The sequence below is a fragment of the Bacillus rossius genome, chromosome 1 (genome assembly GCF_032445375.1).
Source record: "Bacillus rossius redtenbacheri isolate Brsri chromosome 1, Brsri_v3, whole genome shotgun sequence".
Taxonomy (NCBI): domain Eukaryota; kingdom Metazoa; phylum Arthropoda; class Insecta; order Phasmatodea; family Bacillidae; genus Bacillus; species Bacillus rossius.
The window spans coordinates 329,803,760-329,824,403 of record NC_086330.1 but is presented as its reverse complement, the minus strand read 5'-3'; the positions used below and the strand labels follow the sequence as shown (position 1 = coordinate 329,824,403).

Below are 20,644 nucleotides of genomic sequence, written 5' to 3'. Positions count from 1 at the left end.
TAAACAATTCTGTAACCAAGACGTCTTATTTCAGTTAGTTTCACACACTCTCTCTCTCTCCACTCCAACTTGCTTGCATGCAGTTTTTCGTAAAACCATCTACTATAAAGGCAATATTTACACTTTATAGAAAGTAAATATTTAATTTCCTGTAATATTTATTTAGTTTATTTATATTTCATTTCTTTTGTTTATTTGGACTCTATGATAAACATAGACTGTAAATTTCTTTCGTTATTGTTTGTCTATGTATTTTATTTTATTTTTAAATATTGTCTAAGTTAGTATAGCAGTAGTATTTTGAATTAACGATTAATTTAAAGATGAACACGTCAGAAATGGTTAGTAATTGTATTATCTTTTGTTTTAAAACAAACTAAAGAAAATCGTTTATTAGTGACGGAAAAATATTATTTTAAAACGAATAGACACTTGATCTAGACAGCAGCTAAAACGCAACGCATTTTGAAATTGATATATAATTTAATACATTTATTCGAAGATTTGAAAAAACCGCTACTGCAAATAGTAGTTGAGTTTGTAAGAGAATGACGATATTTAATCTACGGAAGATTATACTCAAATACCAAGATTGAAAATAATTATTTCTAAGAAAAGAAATCGTAGTAATTTCGTATTATTTCTAAGAAAATAAATTATTTCTAAGAAAAGAAATCGTAGTAAATACGTATTCAAGAGACCCCAAATTCATTTGATATTCTATGACTACTACGAAGATTGAATACCGTTTGTAATACGAAGAAAGAAGAATCCTGTCTAAATGAGAAGTCACAGTTCGAGCCCAGGAAGGATGAACGTCGCGCAGTCCAGTCCTGTCGCAGCCCATATTCGGAAGGGTGGAGGTGTCACGGCGCTTATTCCTGCCGCACGCTAGAGGACGGAGGAGCTACACAACTACCGCAGCCCTTGACGTGTTGAACCAAGGAGTCTCCGAGAGTCTACACGTCTCGTGGGTCTCCTGCATCAAGGTTTGGTTCCTTACCCCATCAACCGAAGACTCGCCGTATAGAAGTCCCCGAACTAATTTCAGTTTAAGCAACGAACATTGTTTTGACCAATCTGGACTCTTTAGTTTTATAATGGATATCCTCTGTAAAGAACATGTTCATCTTTAGATTTAGAATCAAATCCCCGGAATCGCGATACCGATCATGATAGTATGAATCAGTACAGATGGAATCTGGTTGTATAATAATGTGTTTTAATTATGTGTTAGTATCTTTTGCTGACATGTACTGCTTGAACGTGCCCAGTAGTCCACGCTCTGCAGGACTGAGTTAGTTGAAAATTGATAACTTTATAATTTTACCTTTTCATTTTATTGTGTAATTTTCATTGTACTAAATATGTTAAATTACATTTAAATCTTTAACATTTGATAATGCAAACAACTCACACAAGTGTTAATAGAATTGTTGGATGCTTGAAGTTGATAGTCATATCAAATTTCATCTGTAGCTTAAAATAAGGTAGTTTAAGGTAATCTTCATGTTACGTTTGGTTTTAAATATGTCAAAGTGTATTGTCACCGTCATAACATGCACTACACATGAATATAAACTGTAAATTTGGATTTTGATTACCTACACTTTTATTTCAAGTTCTAAAGTTACGATATTATTTAACGTACCTTTGAAACACCTTACCTTGACTTTTACACTCAAGTATTGTAACAAATTCTTGATACTGGGAGAGTTCGGCTAGAATTGAGGATATTATTAAATAAATTAGATAATTTCATTTTAGACACTAGTTGGCTCCATACTACCTACATTTTATTTCATTTTGGAGAATAGAAAGGAAGTGTGATACCCTGCACAGGTCCCCTCCCCCCCCCCCCCCCAACCTAAGATTCATCACCATGGTTGTAGCCAGAGATTTTTTCAAGCACTATCCACTATTATTTTATTTGCTGCCTGCATCTTGTATATTTGTTCTCTTTACTTCATCAATACTAACAATAATGTCTCAGGGGTAGTTATTTATACTCACTGAATATTAATATTCTGTGTCAATTTATGTGAAATAATTTTTTTAACAATGGTAATATTTGTTCATTGCAATATCTAGATATATGCAACAATTAGTCAACCACTTGAAGTGATGTAAAAATAAAAAAGTAATATTTAGACAATTATGTAATTAACGCATAAACTGGGTTTTGATACGATTATAATCATTCAAACTGTATGGCCCAAATGCATGTAAAACAATGCACATTTCAAAGCGCTCGTAACACTTCGCAGTAACTTCTTACTGACCAAATAACTATAAACAGTATTCCCATAAGCAAGCTACATGTTGACTGAGCTATTCGACCATGGTGACACAGTGACCACTAGGTATTACTACCCCCACTCTGCCCTCTAGCCAGATGTGACATCATGTCCCTGGTCACTGCGTGCGCATCAAGTGTTATTAATTTATAGTATGTTTTAAGTGTTCATGTATTTCTTAAGTGATGATCACATTTTTTAACAATAACATCCTCTTTAACTTTTAGAGAGCACCATCAAAAGCAAGGGCATCACCAGTCGTTGACCTGGGGGGGGGGGGGGGGGGGGGGGGGGCAAAGTTGTGGGAAAAGTATGTTTTTTTTTGCATTTGGCTACTTTTCTTTTAATCTCTACGGCTCTGGGGGGGGGGGGAAATCCCCCCCGCCCTACCCCCCTGTTGATGCCCTTGATCAAAAGGAATTAAAACTTCCTTTGTGGAGCCGGTGGTTTGGGTGTATGTGCATAACAAAAAACACATTCATGCTCATTTTCAGATGTCTCTCATGCCTGCGTTCAATCCGTTTCCCAACGTTGCCCCGGCAACGGGCCTAATTGGACCTATCTGTTTGGCATTGATGCAACAGCCTGCTCCGCAAAATGGGAACTCGCTAGCTGGTTGCATGCCTTGTGTAGAAGAGAACGACAAAATATTCAAGGTAGGTGCTGCCAAGCAAATGCAGGTAGATTGAAGAAGCATGTTATTTATTTTATTATGTAGAGAACTGAAACAAAATTTTGTTTGCTGGTCCAATATTATTCCATATTCAGCTGTTCGAGAATATTAGCTCTAGAACATTTCTTTTAAAAATAATTATATAAAGAATTTTAGTATATATTTCTATACTAATAAACAACATTCATTGGCTCAGGAAAACACCTATCGTAGTGCTAGCTTAGATAGTGTAGCACCTAATATAAGCATGTAAAAAAAATAGTGAATCTTTCAATACTCGTATTGAAAGACTTGCCAGTGATATGTAACGTCCAACCTATTGTATCACAAGCTACCTATGTAATAACATAATCTGTGTGTTAAGCCAATTTTTATTTTACGCCATCCCACATGTCAGCAGCAGCTCTGGAGAGTAAGCTACAAGCTTTAGGCGCTTGTTTACCTCGCGCTCACTAGCATGCGCTAGCAGGGATGTCAGACGTACCAACTTCTTGGTACATACACCAGTTTTTAGAGTCACGTAGCATTAACCAAGATGACTCTGTCCTTGTACGAAAAAATACCAAGATTAGCAGAAAACCAACAAAAATACCTACATTAACTGTTAACCGACAAAAATGACCCAAAAGTACGTAGCGATGACCCCAATCAGCAAGGTCAATACAGAGAATAAAACTGAATTTCTTTCACTTGAGAGTATATACCTGGGTGTACAAGTGTTGGAAGAATTGAAAAAAGCCAAAATATCTATCAGACCTGACTTGACAATTTTTATACAGAAATGTTTCCAAGATGAGAAAGAAGAAGCATTTTTTAATGTGAAACTAATAAAATGGCTTCTTGTAAACAATTTCACAATTAGTCACCCATAATTAGCACATAACATTGAGGGCGTACCGGTGTTGAGGTTGGAATATTGGTGGAAATTAATGGGCGCCACCACGTGAGTGGGCACGTGGACCCGGCTGGAAACTCTCACTCAGGGCGTTACGTGGCCCGTGTGCGGCGAGATATTAGCCCTCCTGACTTTTACGCAACGCCTATCCCTAATTAAGCCCGCTCTCAGCGTCGGGCACGCTTCTAATTACCGCAGTGGGCTCTTAGGGCGTCCCACACGCCGCTGACCAGGTTAAGGACCCACGTGGCCCCCCCGAACACAAAACATGTGACTCAATTAGTTGGTTTTTATTACTCACGTTACACGCCCATACACAATCCTCCGTTGATACTGCTATAAAACGCCCGAGGCACGAATCAAATTAGGTGAGGAGGCGAACCACGCACGTGGTCGCCTCAAGCCGTTACTTAATACACAGATGATAGAAAACTCCGGAGAGTAAATAACTATTAATTAAGCAGTCTCTCCGACCGAGAGAGGCCCCGAGGATAAACAGAAAACGATTTGAATAAATTAATTAACAGAACTACTTCGGTGAAACAACGGTGATGTCCTCGGGGTGTCTGCAGAGACGTCCGCTCTCGGCCGGCTATAGATGGAGACTGGGCAGAGACCCGGGCTTGCCGAAGGCAACATGGCGCCCTTCGCGCCGAAAATAATTACCGTTACAACTTAGCTATGGCGTGCCCCGGGTAATTATTAAAAATAACATAAACTCTTTTACAAAAATAAGTACATCACATCCATACCCAGACCATCTGTAATAATTAATTATGTGATAGAAAACAGTTTGAATCAAGTTACGTGCTAGTTCCTCCGCCGGCCGCTAGGGAGCGTCCTTGTCCGTGTTTGCACGTATTGAATTATAAAACATCATGATTTAATTAAACAAAAATACTCTCATACATAGCCGTCGTGACACTATTTTGGGGCGAAAAGAAAAGGGTTACAAAATTATTAATACCAATTAGGGGTGCGGCGCACTGCAGCTAAGCGCCCTCTTGCTGTAGTTTGTGGCGTGCAGTTTGAATATCACACGGCTACGTACGTCACGACATAAATGCCGGGTAGGAAAGGTGGTGGGAAAGGGAACGGAGGATAATCAGGCTCGTGGGGCGAAGCCCCGGCTGACGTCAACATGTAACATATATGTGGCGACAAAATTAGGTCCCTTGCATTCGTAGTTGGTTACAAATTTGGTCACTAGACCTTTACAAATTGTTATTTGTGTGATGTGAGATGTAAATTGCATCAACACAAATACTAGGGTGGGTGCTGTTTTACCACTATTGGCTAATGCTTAGTATTTGATGACCAAAACGAGAACAAAAAATAAAATGAAAGAGTTATCATAATGTGTTTAAAAGTAATGATAGAAGACACTGAAATAATCAACATGGCGAGTGAGACTAAGCCAGAGGCGCAACAACTAAATTTCCAAAGGGGGGGCAATATATTTTTTTATAAAGAACCATTGATCCCCCCTATTGAAGCGGGGGGTCCGGGGGTCCTCCCCCGGGAAAATTTGTATTTCAAGGTGGAAAATGGTGCTATTTAAGCAGTTTTATTATCTAAAAATTGATTACAAGCACTTTCTTTGCCCCACTTCAAGATTTCAGAGGGGAGGGGGGGGGGATTAAATACCCTTGCCCCCCCCCCCCCCCCCCCTGTTGTTGCACCCCTGGACTAAGCTATTTGTGCTTTCCTCCTTAGAGGACGAACACACAATCCGTTAAGCATCACAAAGATTCTCAATTATTTTACCAATATTATATAACATATTTTGAAAGAAAATACCTCAGACGGCATCCATGTCATAAAGCATAGTGAAAGTATGAAATAAAACCTATGCATTCAGATTGGGCCGACTGTACAAAGAATACCATCATTAAAAAATTTCCACCTAATGTTTATTTTATAAGCACAACCGTAAATAAACAAATTCTCCTAATCAAAACCATCAAGCTGTGAATAGAATACTTACTGATAGCATTCCCTTACAAGAATATATACAGATAAAATATTAAAAAATACTCTACATTATTACAGAACACATTTTTACGATATTACAATAATTCGCAAATTACCTTGACGTCAGGATATTAAATAATTTTATATATACCAAAATGGAGCCATAACAACTTAACTAACAAGCAATGAAAAGAAATCAAAGGAAGCCAATATTTATAGTTAGGTACTATAAAAATTACAAAATTTGAATGAATAACTTATTATAAATTATAATATCAAAATTAAAATTCATAGTTGACCATTGTACATCGCGTACAAGTTCACCAAATCATTTTTGTCTTTCCACAACAAACACCACCGCCTACTAATGCCAGCGATGTTCCCTAGAAAATATATAACTGAGTGTCTTTAAACCTACAAATACACTGAACATAAATACTATACAGAAATATACTACAAAAATTACTAAAAATATAAAATACAATGTTCATTTAAAAAAAAATAGTCTATCCCTATTTAGGTCAGGGGACTGGCCACAAATTCTCACCACACAAAAAAAAAGGGGGGAACCGCAAAAAATTTTTTTACACAGCTTTGACAAAAGGATTAATATGGGATATATGCCCCTTTTTCATTCTATGAACATTCTCAACCTCTTCTAGCAACACTGTAAAAGGCATTAAGAACTTTTTCTTGTAAGTGGCCCTGAAAAGGCATTTTCCAACCTGCCTGTTTTAAATTTTCCTTTTTTGGCTTAAAACAAACTGCCTGCACACCACCTCTTGGGGATTAGGGATTCTACCTTTATTATACTGATGAGAAACCTTTTTGGTAACCAAATTTTCCGCTACTTGGCCCCCAATGCCCTCCAGCTTCCCAGGGATATGCACATTTAGATCCTGAGGAACGATCCCCCAAATGTTCAGCAATGGATGAGGAAGGTTACGTCCTATAAAAACCTCAGCAGAAGTAATTTGAGAGCTGTCGTGTTTCATCATATTAAAGGCGAGATTTAAATGCCTCACAGACTCATCCCATTTTCTTAAGCTTTTCTGATTGAAAATGTTAAGGGCTATTTTGATAATCTTAGTCATATGCTCCACAATGTTGGGATTGGGATAATGACTGGTGTTCAAATGCTTAATTCCCTAATTGAAACTCATTTGCTGAAATTGCTTACTCAGATACTAATTGTTCGGGAGCCCCAAAAAGTATCCATATCCTCGCAATCAATGCTCTGATTACTTGGCTACTCCTCATATCTCAAAGAGGCATAAAAAAAGATAAAAATTTACTAAAACCACCAATAAAAACCAAAAGCCAATTGTTCGCAGCAAATATTCTCAAAAAAAAAAAAAACTATTTCTCATGGTTTTTCTAAATTTTATACAGATTAGAAATCTGTTCGACTATTATGTGATTGTTTGGCTAACTGGCATAATCGACACTCGCTGACATACTTATCACAATACTGTTCAATTTTGTTAAAGGTCTTATCTATTCTCCATGTCCTCCTACTATGAAATTGTGATAAAGTAGTTAAGCAACATAGCCCTTAAGGCCTTGGGCAGTACCACCATTTTTTCTATTACCTCGCACCATGTACCGCAATAGCTAAATATGCACATACTTTAGTTTCTTTAAGGCTTTGTTTTCTTCTTCATCCCAATTAAAACTTTCTCCTTTCTTTTTTAACTGATTGAAAGGGGCACAAAGATTGGCATAATCAGGAATGAAACTGCTAAAATAGCCAAGCATGCCTAAAAATCACATTACTCCTTTAATGTTTGCATGGCGAGGAAAATTGACCATAGGCGCTATCTTCATAGGATCCATTTTCTTCACTCTCTCACCAATGATAAACGCAAGAAATTTGATTTCCTTTTCAGCCTAGCAAACCTTTCTAGGATTAACAGTCAAACCTGCAGCAGTCAATTAACTTAACACCATTCCCACATGCTCCATATGCTTTTAAAAAATTGTTTGAAACACATAGCTATCATCCAAGAAACTCATCATGAATTTGCATTGATAATCCTGAAAAATATGGCTCAAAATCCTAGACAAACCCAAAGTTATCCCCAAAGAGCACCCGTTTCCATTCAGTGTGTCCCCAAGGGGTAACAAAACCAGTATATTCATGACTCTCAGACTCTAACACACCGATGAAAAGCAGCTTTAAGATCCAAAACTGTAAAATATTTAGCTTGGACCAGATATTGGAAAACAGTCTTAATTTTTTATAATGGGTAGGGGATCTAGCTAGATTTTGTCATTCAAAAAACTGTAATTCAAAACTAAACGGAATTCCCAGTTTCTTCTTATTCATGAGAAATGCAGGAGAAGCATACACCAATCTATACATGGTTATAATGTCTTCCTGTTCCAACTCAAGTATGATCTGCCGAAAAGCGCTCATTTTGGGCGCGGAGAACTGATGAGACACATTTAATCAGTTTTTCATCCGTTACCTCAATTTTATAAGCCTTCAAACTACTTTTACCTACCTTGGTACTTATCACATATTGATACTCCTCACATTACCTGAATTTTTACCTGCTCATCCATTAAACTTTCCTTAGCTTACTCAATTCCAACACAAGACTTCCTTACTGCCATGACCTTTTTAACTTAAATTTATTTTAGTCTTTAGGGCAAATAAAAAACTCGATGATTCATACAATCAATGACAGCCTGAAATTCACCTAAAAAAAATCCGTACCTAATATTACCTCATGGATGACGTCCTGAATAACCCAAACCACCCTGTTCCAAGAAAAATTCCCATTCTTGAAATGCAGCCAAATGCTGGTCCTTATCATCCTTGTTTTACCATCAGCGAGCTTGCAAACAAAACCAATTTCCACCCTAATGCATTGCCATTACTTCTTCCTTTTCGCCACTAGGCCATTACAAAAAAAATGACTAGCCCCAGTGTCTACCAAAACTTGCACTTCCTTGTCAATACACCCATCTCCATGCCTACACAAAAACTTTCAGCTTCTTGCATTACATCTACTGTGCTTATTTCCAAAACAAAATTTTGTACATTTAATCCTTAGCTGGTATCTACGAGCAACATGTCCCACTTTCCCACAATACTCAGTCATTTGCTTTATTTTGTCTTATCCTACAACCCCGCCAAAAATGTCCTTTTATTCCACAAGAAAAACAACTTTCTTTATCCTTACTTTATTTGCTACTCTCTCTCCTACCCATTTATTTTTTCCAAAAACAAAAATCCTCCAAATTCCCTTTTATCTTACAGAAAGCACAAATAAATACTTTCCTTTTCATTTCTCTAACCTCATTTAACCCATTAACATTCAGTTTATTAACATCAGTCATTTCCTTGCTTGCCTAAGATTTTTCATCCTACCCCAAAATTTATTGTTAAATTCCTTTTAAAATTTGTTTCCCTCTAACTGTTGCTCCTTCTTAGCCTCATACTACTGGCTTATAGACCAGATATTGTCCACCTGAACCGCCCGGCATAACTACATGAATGTTAACTGGCCTTTTTTTTATAAAATATTTTCAGTGTCTACACAAATCTGTAATAAAAAATGTCTTACTTTTCCATGAACAAAATTACAAATTTCACTTTAAAGTTTGTTTAAGTTATATACATAATTATTTTTTTGCAACTTTTTGAAAGAAATAAAGAACACTATCCTTTTGGCTGGTCCAGTTCAAACAGAACCTTGCATATGCTATTTTACATAATTTAAAACTATGCACTCAAAAGCTTCCTGGAAAACCAAATTGCTTTCACAGTCTAGGTGATAACAGCCGAGCCTGACAATTTCTCCTCAAAGAAATATCACTGAGGAATTCCCATTACACTTTTCCAGATTTCAAGTGAATTCTCTGACTTTACCTGACAAACTCCCACTTACCTAACTTTACAGAAGGCGAACACCTTTTTTTCCCCCCTTGTTGGCAAGCAAAGTTAACCAAGAAGTTTTGAAAACATCTAGAAAGGGCTCCCGCAAGGCGATCCGTGTTTGATTCCAGGTGGGGTCGAACACTGAGTTTTGGCAGGTGGGGGTACGTGGGGAACCTTGCTGTAGTTAGTAGGTGAGCAAGTGAGGGGCATTAGTTGTCGACATCGGAAGCTTCTGAGCTAACAGCTTCTAACGGAGGGCTTGAAGTGGTACAGTCTACACCGTAAAAAGCTGCATAACTCGAACTAAATGTTCACATCATAGACTGTATGGTGACTAAAGCTGGCGCACTGTTCCTCCAAACGGACGACAGTCTCTGGGTTTGCGCTGTGCCGTAAATCACACCTCACGGCGGAATGGTCAGGCACCGCGCATGTACCTAGTTTCCGTGGCAGCTGCTGCCTCGAGTGCTTCGGTGGGTTTCCCCACGTGCTCTCCTGTCGCAGATCCACGTGAAACTGCAGCAGTTTGCGCCGAACGAGATCAAGGTGCGGCTGGTAGGACAGGACGTGGTGGTGGAGGCGTGTCACGAGGAGAAGAAGGAAGACAAGGGCTTCATGAAGCAGCAGTTCAAGTACCAGTACCAGCTGCCGAGTTGCGTGGATGCTGCCGGTCTCACCTCCCAGCTGTCCTCCGACAGCATCCTCACCGTGTCGGCGCCCAAGCAGGTGGATGTGCGTATCACCCTCCCAGCAGCGTCTACTCGTGCATTAGAGCCAGGGCCGGCGCGTCCATACAGGCGAACTAGGCAACCGCCTAGGGCAGCGCAGCACGACACAAAACAGCTCATATAATATGTTCAACGATTATTGAAACTAGATGAAAATGGATTTTTGCGACAGTTTGGAATGTTTATATTGATATAAGTAATTATTTTAAGTCCACGGTGACCTGTTTATGATTTGTAATAAGTAAAAAAAAACACAAGCCTGCTTACATTTGATTGTTGACAAAATCTTAGGCTTACGTGATGTATTTTGAGGCAAGGAAAATTTTTTTTGGGGTGTCCAGCTGGGTGGAAGGGGGGGGGGAAGGTGGGGGGGGGGGAGGAATTAAGGTTTTTCGCCTAGGGCGCCAATTTACCTTGCACCGGCCCTGATTAGAGCACTAGTGTGGAATCCCAGTCCCACCAGACTGACGGCATGGCTTACTGAAACCACAGCAGCTGAGGTCATGTCCTTGGTAGGCCAAATTTGATCACATGCAATGATTGTTTGCAGCTATTATTAAACAGAAAGCAAAATTACAGCACACAAAAAAATACTGTTGTATAGTTATTTGTGGTCTGAATTCTGCCAAAATAAATGCACATTGCAATCATATGTAGTAGTATTTTTCTCAAGTATTACCGAATTCATACTGATTATTTCACGAATATTAATTTCATGAAGGGGGGAAAAAACGCAGGTTTTTTTAAAACATATTTCAAATAGGCTAATAAAATTTTTTTGAATATGTTTTCATTTTAGTATATTTGTAGGAACTTTCCCAATGTGCATTAAGATATTTCTTTTCACTAAATATATAAATTCTTACAAAATCAAATACTGAGAAGTTATGTAAATCACTAACAAATAAAAAAAAATTCAAGATTAATTTAGCAATAGCTGTAATTTTGATCATTTCATAACCTGTATCAACCAAACACTGATGTCCAGTAATAATGACCTAGGTTAGTGTTCTTTGACTCATGTCCCTATTGGCTTCTGTCTGGTGAGCCACACGATCCGAATTTTATTATTGGCCGTTTCGGGGATTTGCCTTGTGGGAAGTATCCTTCCTTGGCTCAGACCTGGGTGTTGTGTTCATAAAGCAGAAGGCAATGGCACCCCACTGCAGTCATCTTAACTCGTTACGCCGTGGTCATATCACGGAGGCGATGGCTTTGGGAAGGCAGATCAGGCTTTGGGCTTTGGGCTGGTTGCCCCACCATTTATCCCACTTGTAACTTTTTGAAGTGAAACTTCTTTGGATGCTATGATAGTAAAATTTTAAGGCCAAATTTTAATGCAACGTTTTCGAGAAACATTGTTGTGAAATATTTCTGGCCCAAAAAGGACATAAAAGAATAGGTACTTGGCCAAAGAGATATAAAGAGAGCACTATGCTTAATTCGTTGCTGGGCTCATTTTCGTTCTCCTCTTAGTGCGATGATTTGTCTCCCACCTAAAAAAATAAAACGAAAGAATAAATAAAAAAAAGTGTGTGTGCATGTGCTTGTTTCAGAAAATAGATATAGGTATCCTATACAGTCAGCTGTGAATGCCTTAAATGTTATATTTATTACAAGTGTGCTCGCATTCCTCCTTGTTCAACCAGTAGTTTAAAGAGCAATGTTGAGACAGTCCTTGCATAGATAGCGCTACCTGTTATGAATTTCATATTTTGTTCAGAGATTTGGCATGTTCCAAAGGAATAATCGTTTGAAGAGACAGTAACATGCACAGTTTTTCTTTATAATATGAATATTTCTCAAGTGAGCAATATTTTGAAGTGAGCAACAATTTTGTAAATTCATGTTTTTTTTTTAATTGTCTTCTTGATCTCTAGCTTTCTGTCATTTTAACCCTTATAATATACTTAAGAGTTGAGGTTTGAATTGCCAAAGAAGTTTCACTTCTATCACTTGTACTTAGTTACATGTGCTATTTTTTTTTTATTCATTGAATACTGGTGGTGTATGCCACAGGCCACGGAGCAGCTGGCCTCAAGGGACATCCAGATAGTCCTGACCAACGAGCCTGTCGTGCTGCCCGGATCCGGGGTGTCAACTGAGAACGTGCAGCCAAGTGGTCCTGACGGGCCCGAAGCCTAGAACCGAGACTCTAAAACATCTCCGAAATGCACCTGCCAAGACAAAACATTCCGTGAATAAACATTTACTCTTCTTCTTCTTCTTCAACAAGTAGTACGACAATGCACAAAAACCTTAAACTTCGTCAAATACATATCTCAATATTTTCAACTGTTTCTGTATTTTTATTTATAGATCTTCATAGAACATATTTAAAAATGAGAACCTCCTGACCACTAAAGTTTTCAGCTTCAACTTAAAAATTAATCCTGGAATTTTATCCCACTATAAAATTACTAACTAGCAATTCTGTTGATGGGTTAAACAAAGAGTTTCATTGTGTAATGATAATTTCCAGAATATATATAAATAAAATAAAATAATTTTTTTTTCTATGACTATGTGTCAAGACTAGCTTATTCACTTACACTTTGAATCAAACAAAAATGGAATAAAGCAACAATTTTAAATTTTAATGGTCAACCGATACATACAAAGTTTTTCATGCAGTACATAAGACAATTTAGAACTAAGTAGAAGACCATATTGAAATTTAATATTTTTATGTGGAATTTCATATGCATAACTAGAAAATTCCATTACAGTGGAGAGGAAAAGGTTGCATTTGGAGACCTTAATTTAATTTAAAGGGGCTTACAAATAATAAAATCCAGTTATGTAAACACTTTCCCCACACTGAAGCTAACTTTGACACCTGGTACCATAGCATGAATGGTTACCTGCTGCATCCAGTATGAAGTACACTTAAACAAGCACCTCATCAGAATACCACAAACTTATCCACCCCTTCCACAGCATAGAGGCAATGAGACAACACAACACACACAATATGAACCTGGGAGAACAATTCACAGGAGAAAAAAACCTTCGACACAGCTCGGAAATGAACTTAAGAACCAACACAGTTTTAAATGTCTGCAGTTCAAAACTTATTTTTGGTTATCTGTGAGTGCATTGTAGTAATCATGTGTGGTTAATTATAAGTGAGGACATCCACAGTTTGCATATTATCATGTAAATTAAAAAACAAAAAAATAGTATATGTGTCTGATAATAAATATGGGACAAATTAGGCAACTCTCAATGTATTGTCAGTCAATTCTTGGTTCTGCCCTTCCCTTAGTTTGATTTTAATTAGTATCTTATTTGCACTTCTTGAAAAGTTTAGCGCTATGTCATTTGGCGTGGCTTAGGTCAATTTACAAACATATTTTCGCTACTTATGTTAACTAAGTAGTTTGGATTGTATATGCATTTAGAATATCATTTCAACTAGAACATTTTTACATATTAAAAAATTATTTTTAGTGAATCCTATTTTATTGTAAACAAAGTAAGGAATGTATTGCATTTCATTCGTATTCTATCTGCCCTTATAAAGCTTATTAGTTCACAATTAACTATGAGGAAAACTGTATTTTTGCAAATTTACATAAAAGGGAGTGAGTTCATTTTATTAAGACTAAGCACATACATGAAGCTACTCAAGCAAAAGAAACATGGATACCGCTGACAGTAATACCCTAAATAATGTAGTTTTCACTCCAATTTCTAAAAATTAGCTTTTTTATTCCATTTAACTTTTTACAATTCTCGACCTATTTATTTAATCTATGAAGAAGATCTGGAACATATGTGAAGACATTTTATTATTACTTCATAATATATTTAATGTGTGATATTTAATGATAAATGAAAAATTAAATTATCTAATAATTCTCTTGAAAAAATTGTGTTCATTCCTGTGCTATTTTATGCATGTATGTAATCATCCATACACTCACACAACCATTCATTCAGTAATTTTCTTTGCCATATTTTATTGTAATTTAAAAGTTTAATTTAAATTTGGCACAGAAAACAAATACCATTCATTTTTATTAGTTGGAGTCATATACTAAGCCTCTGGCTTCACGTGCAACTTAGATTGTTATGATTCTAACATGCACATCACTACACATTTAGTTCATGTTACCATTCACAAAAATACACAAACGGACGGTTTATACAAGTATGAGTAAAAATGTTGTAAAATGGATAATGTACTACTTTAAAAACAAAGATTATTTGTAATAATTTTTATGACATAACAAATGAATGGGTTTGGCTTTAAGAAAGTCCCAATCTGTAGTTTTGCAAACACACTGAAAGCTTATTTTACCATAAATTACTTAGCAGGGAATTAAAATATTGCAAAATATGTTGTAAATGGAGATATAAAATTTTTAATAGATAAATGTAACAATAATTCTATTCAACCATAATTTGCTAAAAGTGCCATCACCCGCAGTATCGTGGCTGTGACCTGTGGTGGGCCTAGTGGGTTTTTAGATGTTGAACTGTTAAAATCTATCCGAGAGGGTGCCAGGCTAGCTTGCAAACTAACCACCATAAAAGTGAGGTTTGTCAGCGCCAGCGTGGTCCACTAGTCTCTCAGGCTGCCGGTTGGTGTTGGGTGGAAAAATCTAACTATGAACATGATGCACATTTCCTACACTGCATAGGTTGAGTACTGATCCCTGACTGGTTAGATTAAAAACTACCAAATGAGAGCAAGCAGTTGGAGAACATAGTTTTAATTAATGCGTGGCATGGGCGATAATTACTTAGTTGGCACTGAAAAATTACACTTACACTGAAAGTGTGTTCAATGGAAAGATAGTTAAATTATGCGTGTATTGCAGAACCCTCAAATTTAAAAATGATATACCAGGAATGTGCTGCAGTAATTGCCAGAATTACATTCACCACCCGAACCATCATCACCTTTGGTGGGCGACACAAGCCAATCAAAACCTTTCTTGGCAAACATATTATGCAAGTACAATTCATATTTCAAAATGACATCGTTTGGTGAAACAAATGTCTTGCGCATGAATTACATGGTTGCAGCATGTGTAAAATTTGGCAGATCTTGATGGAAATGAGATAACACTGGCTTCTATGAATCTGAAATATAAATTACCAAATATCCAAACATGTATTTAATAAATAAAATATGCAAGAGCCAAGGAAGCTGTTTCCTCCTTGTAAGTTTGCTGAGGTTCCGAGATAAGCTACATTATGAATTGGATTAATTGATTGGACGTTGTGAAGAAGTTAATTTTTAAAGTTTTTTTTTTTTGAGAGCGGAGCCTTTTAGATCTAGCTGCGCAGTGAGGATAGAGGGTCATTTATAATTGAACTGTGAGAGCTAGTGTCATGATGATAAGAGAGGGAATGGTTGGTCAGGTGGATGGCTTCATGATAGGAGCTAACATCCATGCCAAGCTTGTGGAGAGCGACGTGGTTTCTGCAGGTTGGTTGGGAGGGGGAAGGCATCACGTTCATGTGAACTCATGTGCTCACTGTATGCCCACGTGTTATTGGTAGTTGGTGGGAGGAAGGGAGGATGAAGGTTGTGGTACAGAGTCATTATCAAATCTCAAAGGCAAATGTGAAGATGGTGTCAGTACTGATTGTGGCTGTAGTGACGGTTTTGGTTGTCAAGTTGGAGATGATGGGAGGCAGAAGCCCCTTACTCCCAGGAACACACTCTCCATCACCCTTTCTGCCAGGAGCACGTTCCCCATCACCCTTAATGCCAGATACGCATCCCAATTTCTCTTACTGCCAGGAGTGTACTCCCCATCACCCTTGCTGCTAGGTGTGCACTCCCAATCACCCTTGCTGCTAGGTGTGCACTCCCAATCACCCATGCTGCTAGGTGTGCACACCCAATTACCCTTACTGCCAGGAGCGCACTTCCTTTCACCCTTACTGCTAGGAATGCACTCCCTTTCACCCTTACTGCCAGGTGCGCACACTTAATCCACCCTTTCTGCCAGGAGCGTGTTCTCAACAACCCCTACTGTAAGGAGAGCACTCCCAATCTCCCTTACTGCCAGGAGCGAACTATCCATTACCCCTACAGCCAGTAGCGTGTTCCTCATCACCCTTACTGTTGGCAACAGCAACAATTGCGAAAATGTCAGCAAGTACAACAACGGCATCAACAGCAGTGACATCTAATGAGGTATTCCATCTTCTGGTGAAGCTTGCTGCTCAGTTCCTGAGTTCTGTCTATTCGAGGAGGAGATGGGGGATGTGGCAAGGCTGTTCAGGGGGTGCTCGCAGGTACGGAGCGGTTTGACACATCTCGATCCATCAGCGGTTTGTGAACGACTGTCCTCGGGCTGCAGACTTCGCCGCCATTGCTCCACTCCTGCATGCTGCTGCTGCTGTGGCTGCTGTGGAAGAAATTGCAGAACAAATCACTGCAGTGAATGCTTCTACCACCCACCTCAGAAGTCGCAGTGCTTCACTCTCACCCTCCTCCTCTATCACAATGTTAACACAAGTGCAAGTGATGTGAAGGAGGAATGTGAGGCAGAGGGTGCCCGAGATGTGTTTGCCACACCTGTACTATCCGTTGCATCATCTTTACCCCTGTGCATATGTCACCTGCTCCGCAAGAAGGGCCCGATATCCCTCTTGCCGAATCACTCTATCAAGTGTTTGCTGTAGTGGAGTAAGCTCAAAAGGAACAGGACATGACTCGTGGGTGGAGGCAGTGTCCTTCATATTTAAACATTTATTTATTTTTTTACATTTTTCTTCTAGTCATATTCTATCACCTCACTATCTTCATGTGGGTGTTTTTTAACGGTCATACCAGGCTACCAAAATTGGACCGTTAATTTCAAATGTGTAATTCGTTTTCTGCTTTTTTATTGATAGTGTTTAAATCCGGAAGGAAGTGGAGAGAGTATAAATAATGTGAGATATGCAAAAAATTCTAATAATAATGATAATAATTTTACTAAATTTTTTTAAACCATAATTTTACTGGAATATGTATATATAGCATGTGATATATATAAAAAAAATAATCATTCTACTCCAAGTATTTATTACTTGTTTTAATTTTATAATATACCCTTAGTTTTCAGATTAAGAAACATACATACTTTAAAGATATACAACTACACTGCACATATACACCTACACAAGACCTAAAGAGGGCCTACACACAGTCTTCGACATTTTAGGTTACTGCGGAACCTGGTGAGATGTCGGTCAAGATGGTCACCAACACCTTAATATTCTCTCTTCACGATTGAGCGAGAGAGACACATTTTTTTTTTAGTCTACTCCAGATGTCTTGCAAGATGGCCACCAAAACTTTAATACTCTCATATTCATCTTTTCCTTACACCCATTCATTTAAATACCCACAAGACATGTCTCTTATTTCATCCCTCTTCCTCACCCTCCTTCACTAATCTTATATATCCTATTTCATCCTCTCGGTCTTGTGGTTAGCATGTTTGCCTCACCATCTTGAGATCACCACTGCTCTTGGGGGACAAATCCTACTCGCTGCACTCACAATTTTAATAAAAATTTAAAATCAATGAAGTTCTGAGACTGTGGAGCTATTTAATAGCATCACCTTCAACTTTCTGTGGCATCATCATCCAAGATGGCTGTCACAAGTGACATCTAACAAAGAACTTCAAAACCAAGGTCCAAGGTGGCAACACTACCGCTACTTACCTACCAAGTTCAGACCTAATGGAGGGGTTACGGAGGTGTGGGATCACCCTCTAGAGACTAGTAATGGGTTGGTCCCAGTTCTCTCTCTCTCTCTCTCTCTCTCTCTCTCTCTCTCTCCCCCCACCCAAAAAAAAAATCCCATAAAGAGTGAATGTTAATAAAAATAATTTGTTTTCCAATCAAGTAAGTGTGCCTGCTGACTACCATCTTAACCAAAACATCGCTCATGTTACAATTATTCACATTACAAATACATTCCTAAATACATTTGAAGTTCATTTAAATAAATGTTGAATAACATACCACATTGTTTACATACTAGGGCATGGGCATACCATTCCTAAGTAGGAGCTAACAACATTTCCGAGTTACAAAATAATAATTTTATCTATATAGGAGATCTTAATGTTTTCAATTATTAGAAAGTTTATTTAACCTGTTAACGTAATTCCCAAATCTGCTGTATATTAAATGAGTGTCTGCCAAGATTTTCCACTAGCGCATCCTGTAGGCATTAGGTAAACTAGCCCTGAAAGCTTCTAGCCTACTCTCCAGAGCTGCTGCTGACATGCAGGATGGCGTAAAATAAACGTTGGCTGAACACACGGGGCGTCGTCAGAGACAAATACGCAATGGGAGGTGAATAGCTATTAAGGAAAGAGTAAAATGTTGACATAATTAATTCCTTGCATTGCATTTTATGCCACAAGTGCCATTGCCAATGTGCATGCATGGAATAAAAATTCATGTAAAAGAAAACAGTGCTACTTCAAATCTATGACCACGCTACTTCAAACAGCATTACTTCGAGGGGCAGGTGTATTGGCTACTGAAGAAACCCCAAAGGACCTGCATGGGCAACATAATACGCCAAGAACCAAGCCACAAGAGACAACAACAACAACAACATCCGTAATTGAACATATCTGCAGTTTTCCTTATTTTGTTATGCATAAGAGGAGGTATTTATCTTCTGAACTTAAGGTTAGTGTTGAAAATTTACAAGTTGTACTTGCAGAAATATTTTCCAGATGTTTACTTAACATTAGGTACACAATGTAGTGGTGATGCAAAATCTGTAAAATGTTCTGTAACCTACGACTTTTACAATAGGTATTTTAGGAACAACTTCAACTATGCATTTGGTAGGCCAAGAATTCTGCATAACTTGTGAACGGCTCGGCTCAGAGCGTCTATTAATAACTATCCTGGAAACAAAAAGCTTGCAACTATGGCAAAATGTAATGAAAGTTAAACATGTTGGCTTTTGACTTCAAGCCAAATATGCCATTTCATTAGCTGAAAACATCAGATGTGTTTTGCAGTAGGCACATGTGGCTGAATGTTTTTTTGTATTTACTCTGCTAAATCAGGCAAAAGAATCATGTTTACCTGGCATGCAAGTACTTCGAACAGGCTGCAATGAGAGAGTTCCTATCATGAATCATTATGTTAAGTACCATATAATGGGATCCAACATAAAACAACTGTATGTCTTCAGTTAAGGTAGTCATGGCCAGAATCACAACATAACTATACTGAGGTTTTGACGTCTCAAGTGATCAATGGACAGCTGTTGGAAGTTCATCATTTTCCTGAAAGAGGTCACAGCTTCATGCCCAGTCGTAGGCACTTTAGTTCAAGAGGAAAAAGTAAAGGCAAAAGGAGTTGTTTATGTTTTCAGGGGTAGAATGAGTTGATCAGAGAGAGTTTCAGAGTTGTGAAAGTTGACAGGGAAATGATGAAGGTCTTCAAAGGTGTTTTCAGATATTATTTAAAAAAAGAGTTGCGTTCTTGCAAGGATTAGGTTTAAGATAAAAATAATAAAACAGGTTTGTTTCAATGAAAAAAACAACCGGTTTGTGTTCAATGACAAAACAACCGATTTGTGTTCAATGACAAACACCCATTTACAATAAAAGTCAGTTTAACTGACTTATTCTTTGATGAGTTTAAAATAATAAAAACCCAATATTCTGAAAGTTGACTTGCCTACAGTTTTGGGGTTATTACAATCCATCATCATGTCAGAAAAGTTGACTAATATACTTTAACTGTGTGTGTACTTATGCACATCTGTATAACATTAGTACCAGAACTTCAAAAGTGACATAGGAATGGGCATTTTTTTTTTTGATTATGACAGTGATAACTAGTCCTATATGTTGATTGTAATGGAATAACAACAGATAAAAGTGCTAAGTATAAATATTTTATAGATTTACCACAAAATTCAGTTCAGTAAGCACCCACTGTCACATTTATAATGGCTGTACTACTGTAATGATGTGGTAAATATCGCATATTTTTTATGACTGAAATAAGTATTTTGTTGTATATGTACCTAACAATAAGATACTATTAACTCTGCTATTGTGTTATTAATAGATATAAGCTTTTTGTTGCTCCTGTAAAATTTACTTTTTTAACACAGGACCATTCCTGAAATAATTATTTATGTTCTTTATTCAATGGAGAGCTGAATATTGTCTACAGCATGTTTCT

General features: G+C 37.7%; 1 protein-coding gene across 1 annotated transcript; it reads left to right on the top strand.

Moving 5' to 3' along the window:
* The first annotated feature begins 280 nt into the window (after window positions 1-280).
* On the top strand, window positions 281-13,678 carry LOC134528030 (alpha-crystallin A chain-like). The gene is made up of 4 exons (XM_063361209.1): window positions 281-989; window positions 2,792-2,953; window positions 10,233-10,460; window positions 12,476-13,678. Exons 2-4 carry the CDS (start codon window positions 2,792-2,794, stop codon window positions 12,599-12,601), a joined length of 516 nt encoding a protein of 171 aa, XP_063217279.1. The 5' UTR covers window positions 281-989; the 3' UTR covers window positions 12,602-13,678.
* The last annotated feature ends 6,966 nt before the right edge of the window (window positions 13,679-20,644 follow it).

Coding starts and splice junctions, on each gene's coding strand:
- LOC134528030 (XM_063361209.1), top strand. CDS start 2,792: ATGTCTCTCATGCCTGCGTTCAATCCGTTTCCCAACGTTGCCCCGGCA. Junction 2,954..10,232: donor AGAACGACAAAATATTCAAG/GTAGGTGCTGCC, acceptor CTCCTGTCGCAG/ATCCACGTGAAACTGCAGCA. Junction 10,461..12,475: donor CGGCGCCCAAGCAGGTGGAT/GTGCGTATCACC, acceptor TGTATGCCACAG/GCCACGGAGCAGCTGGCCTC.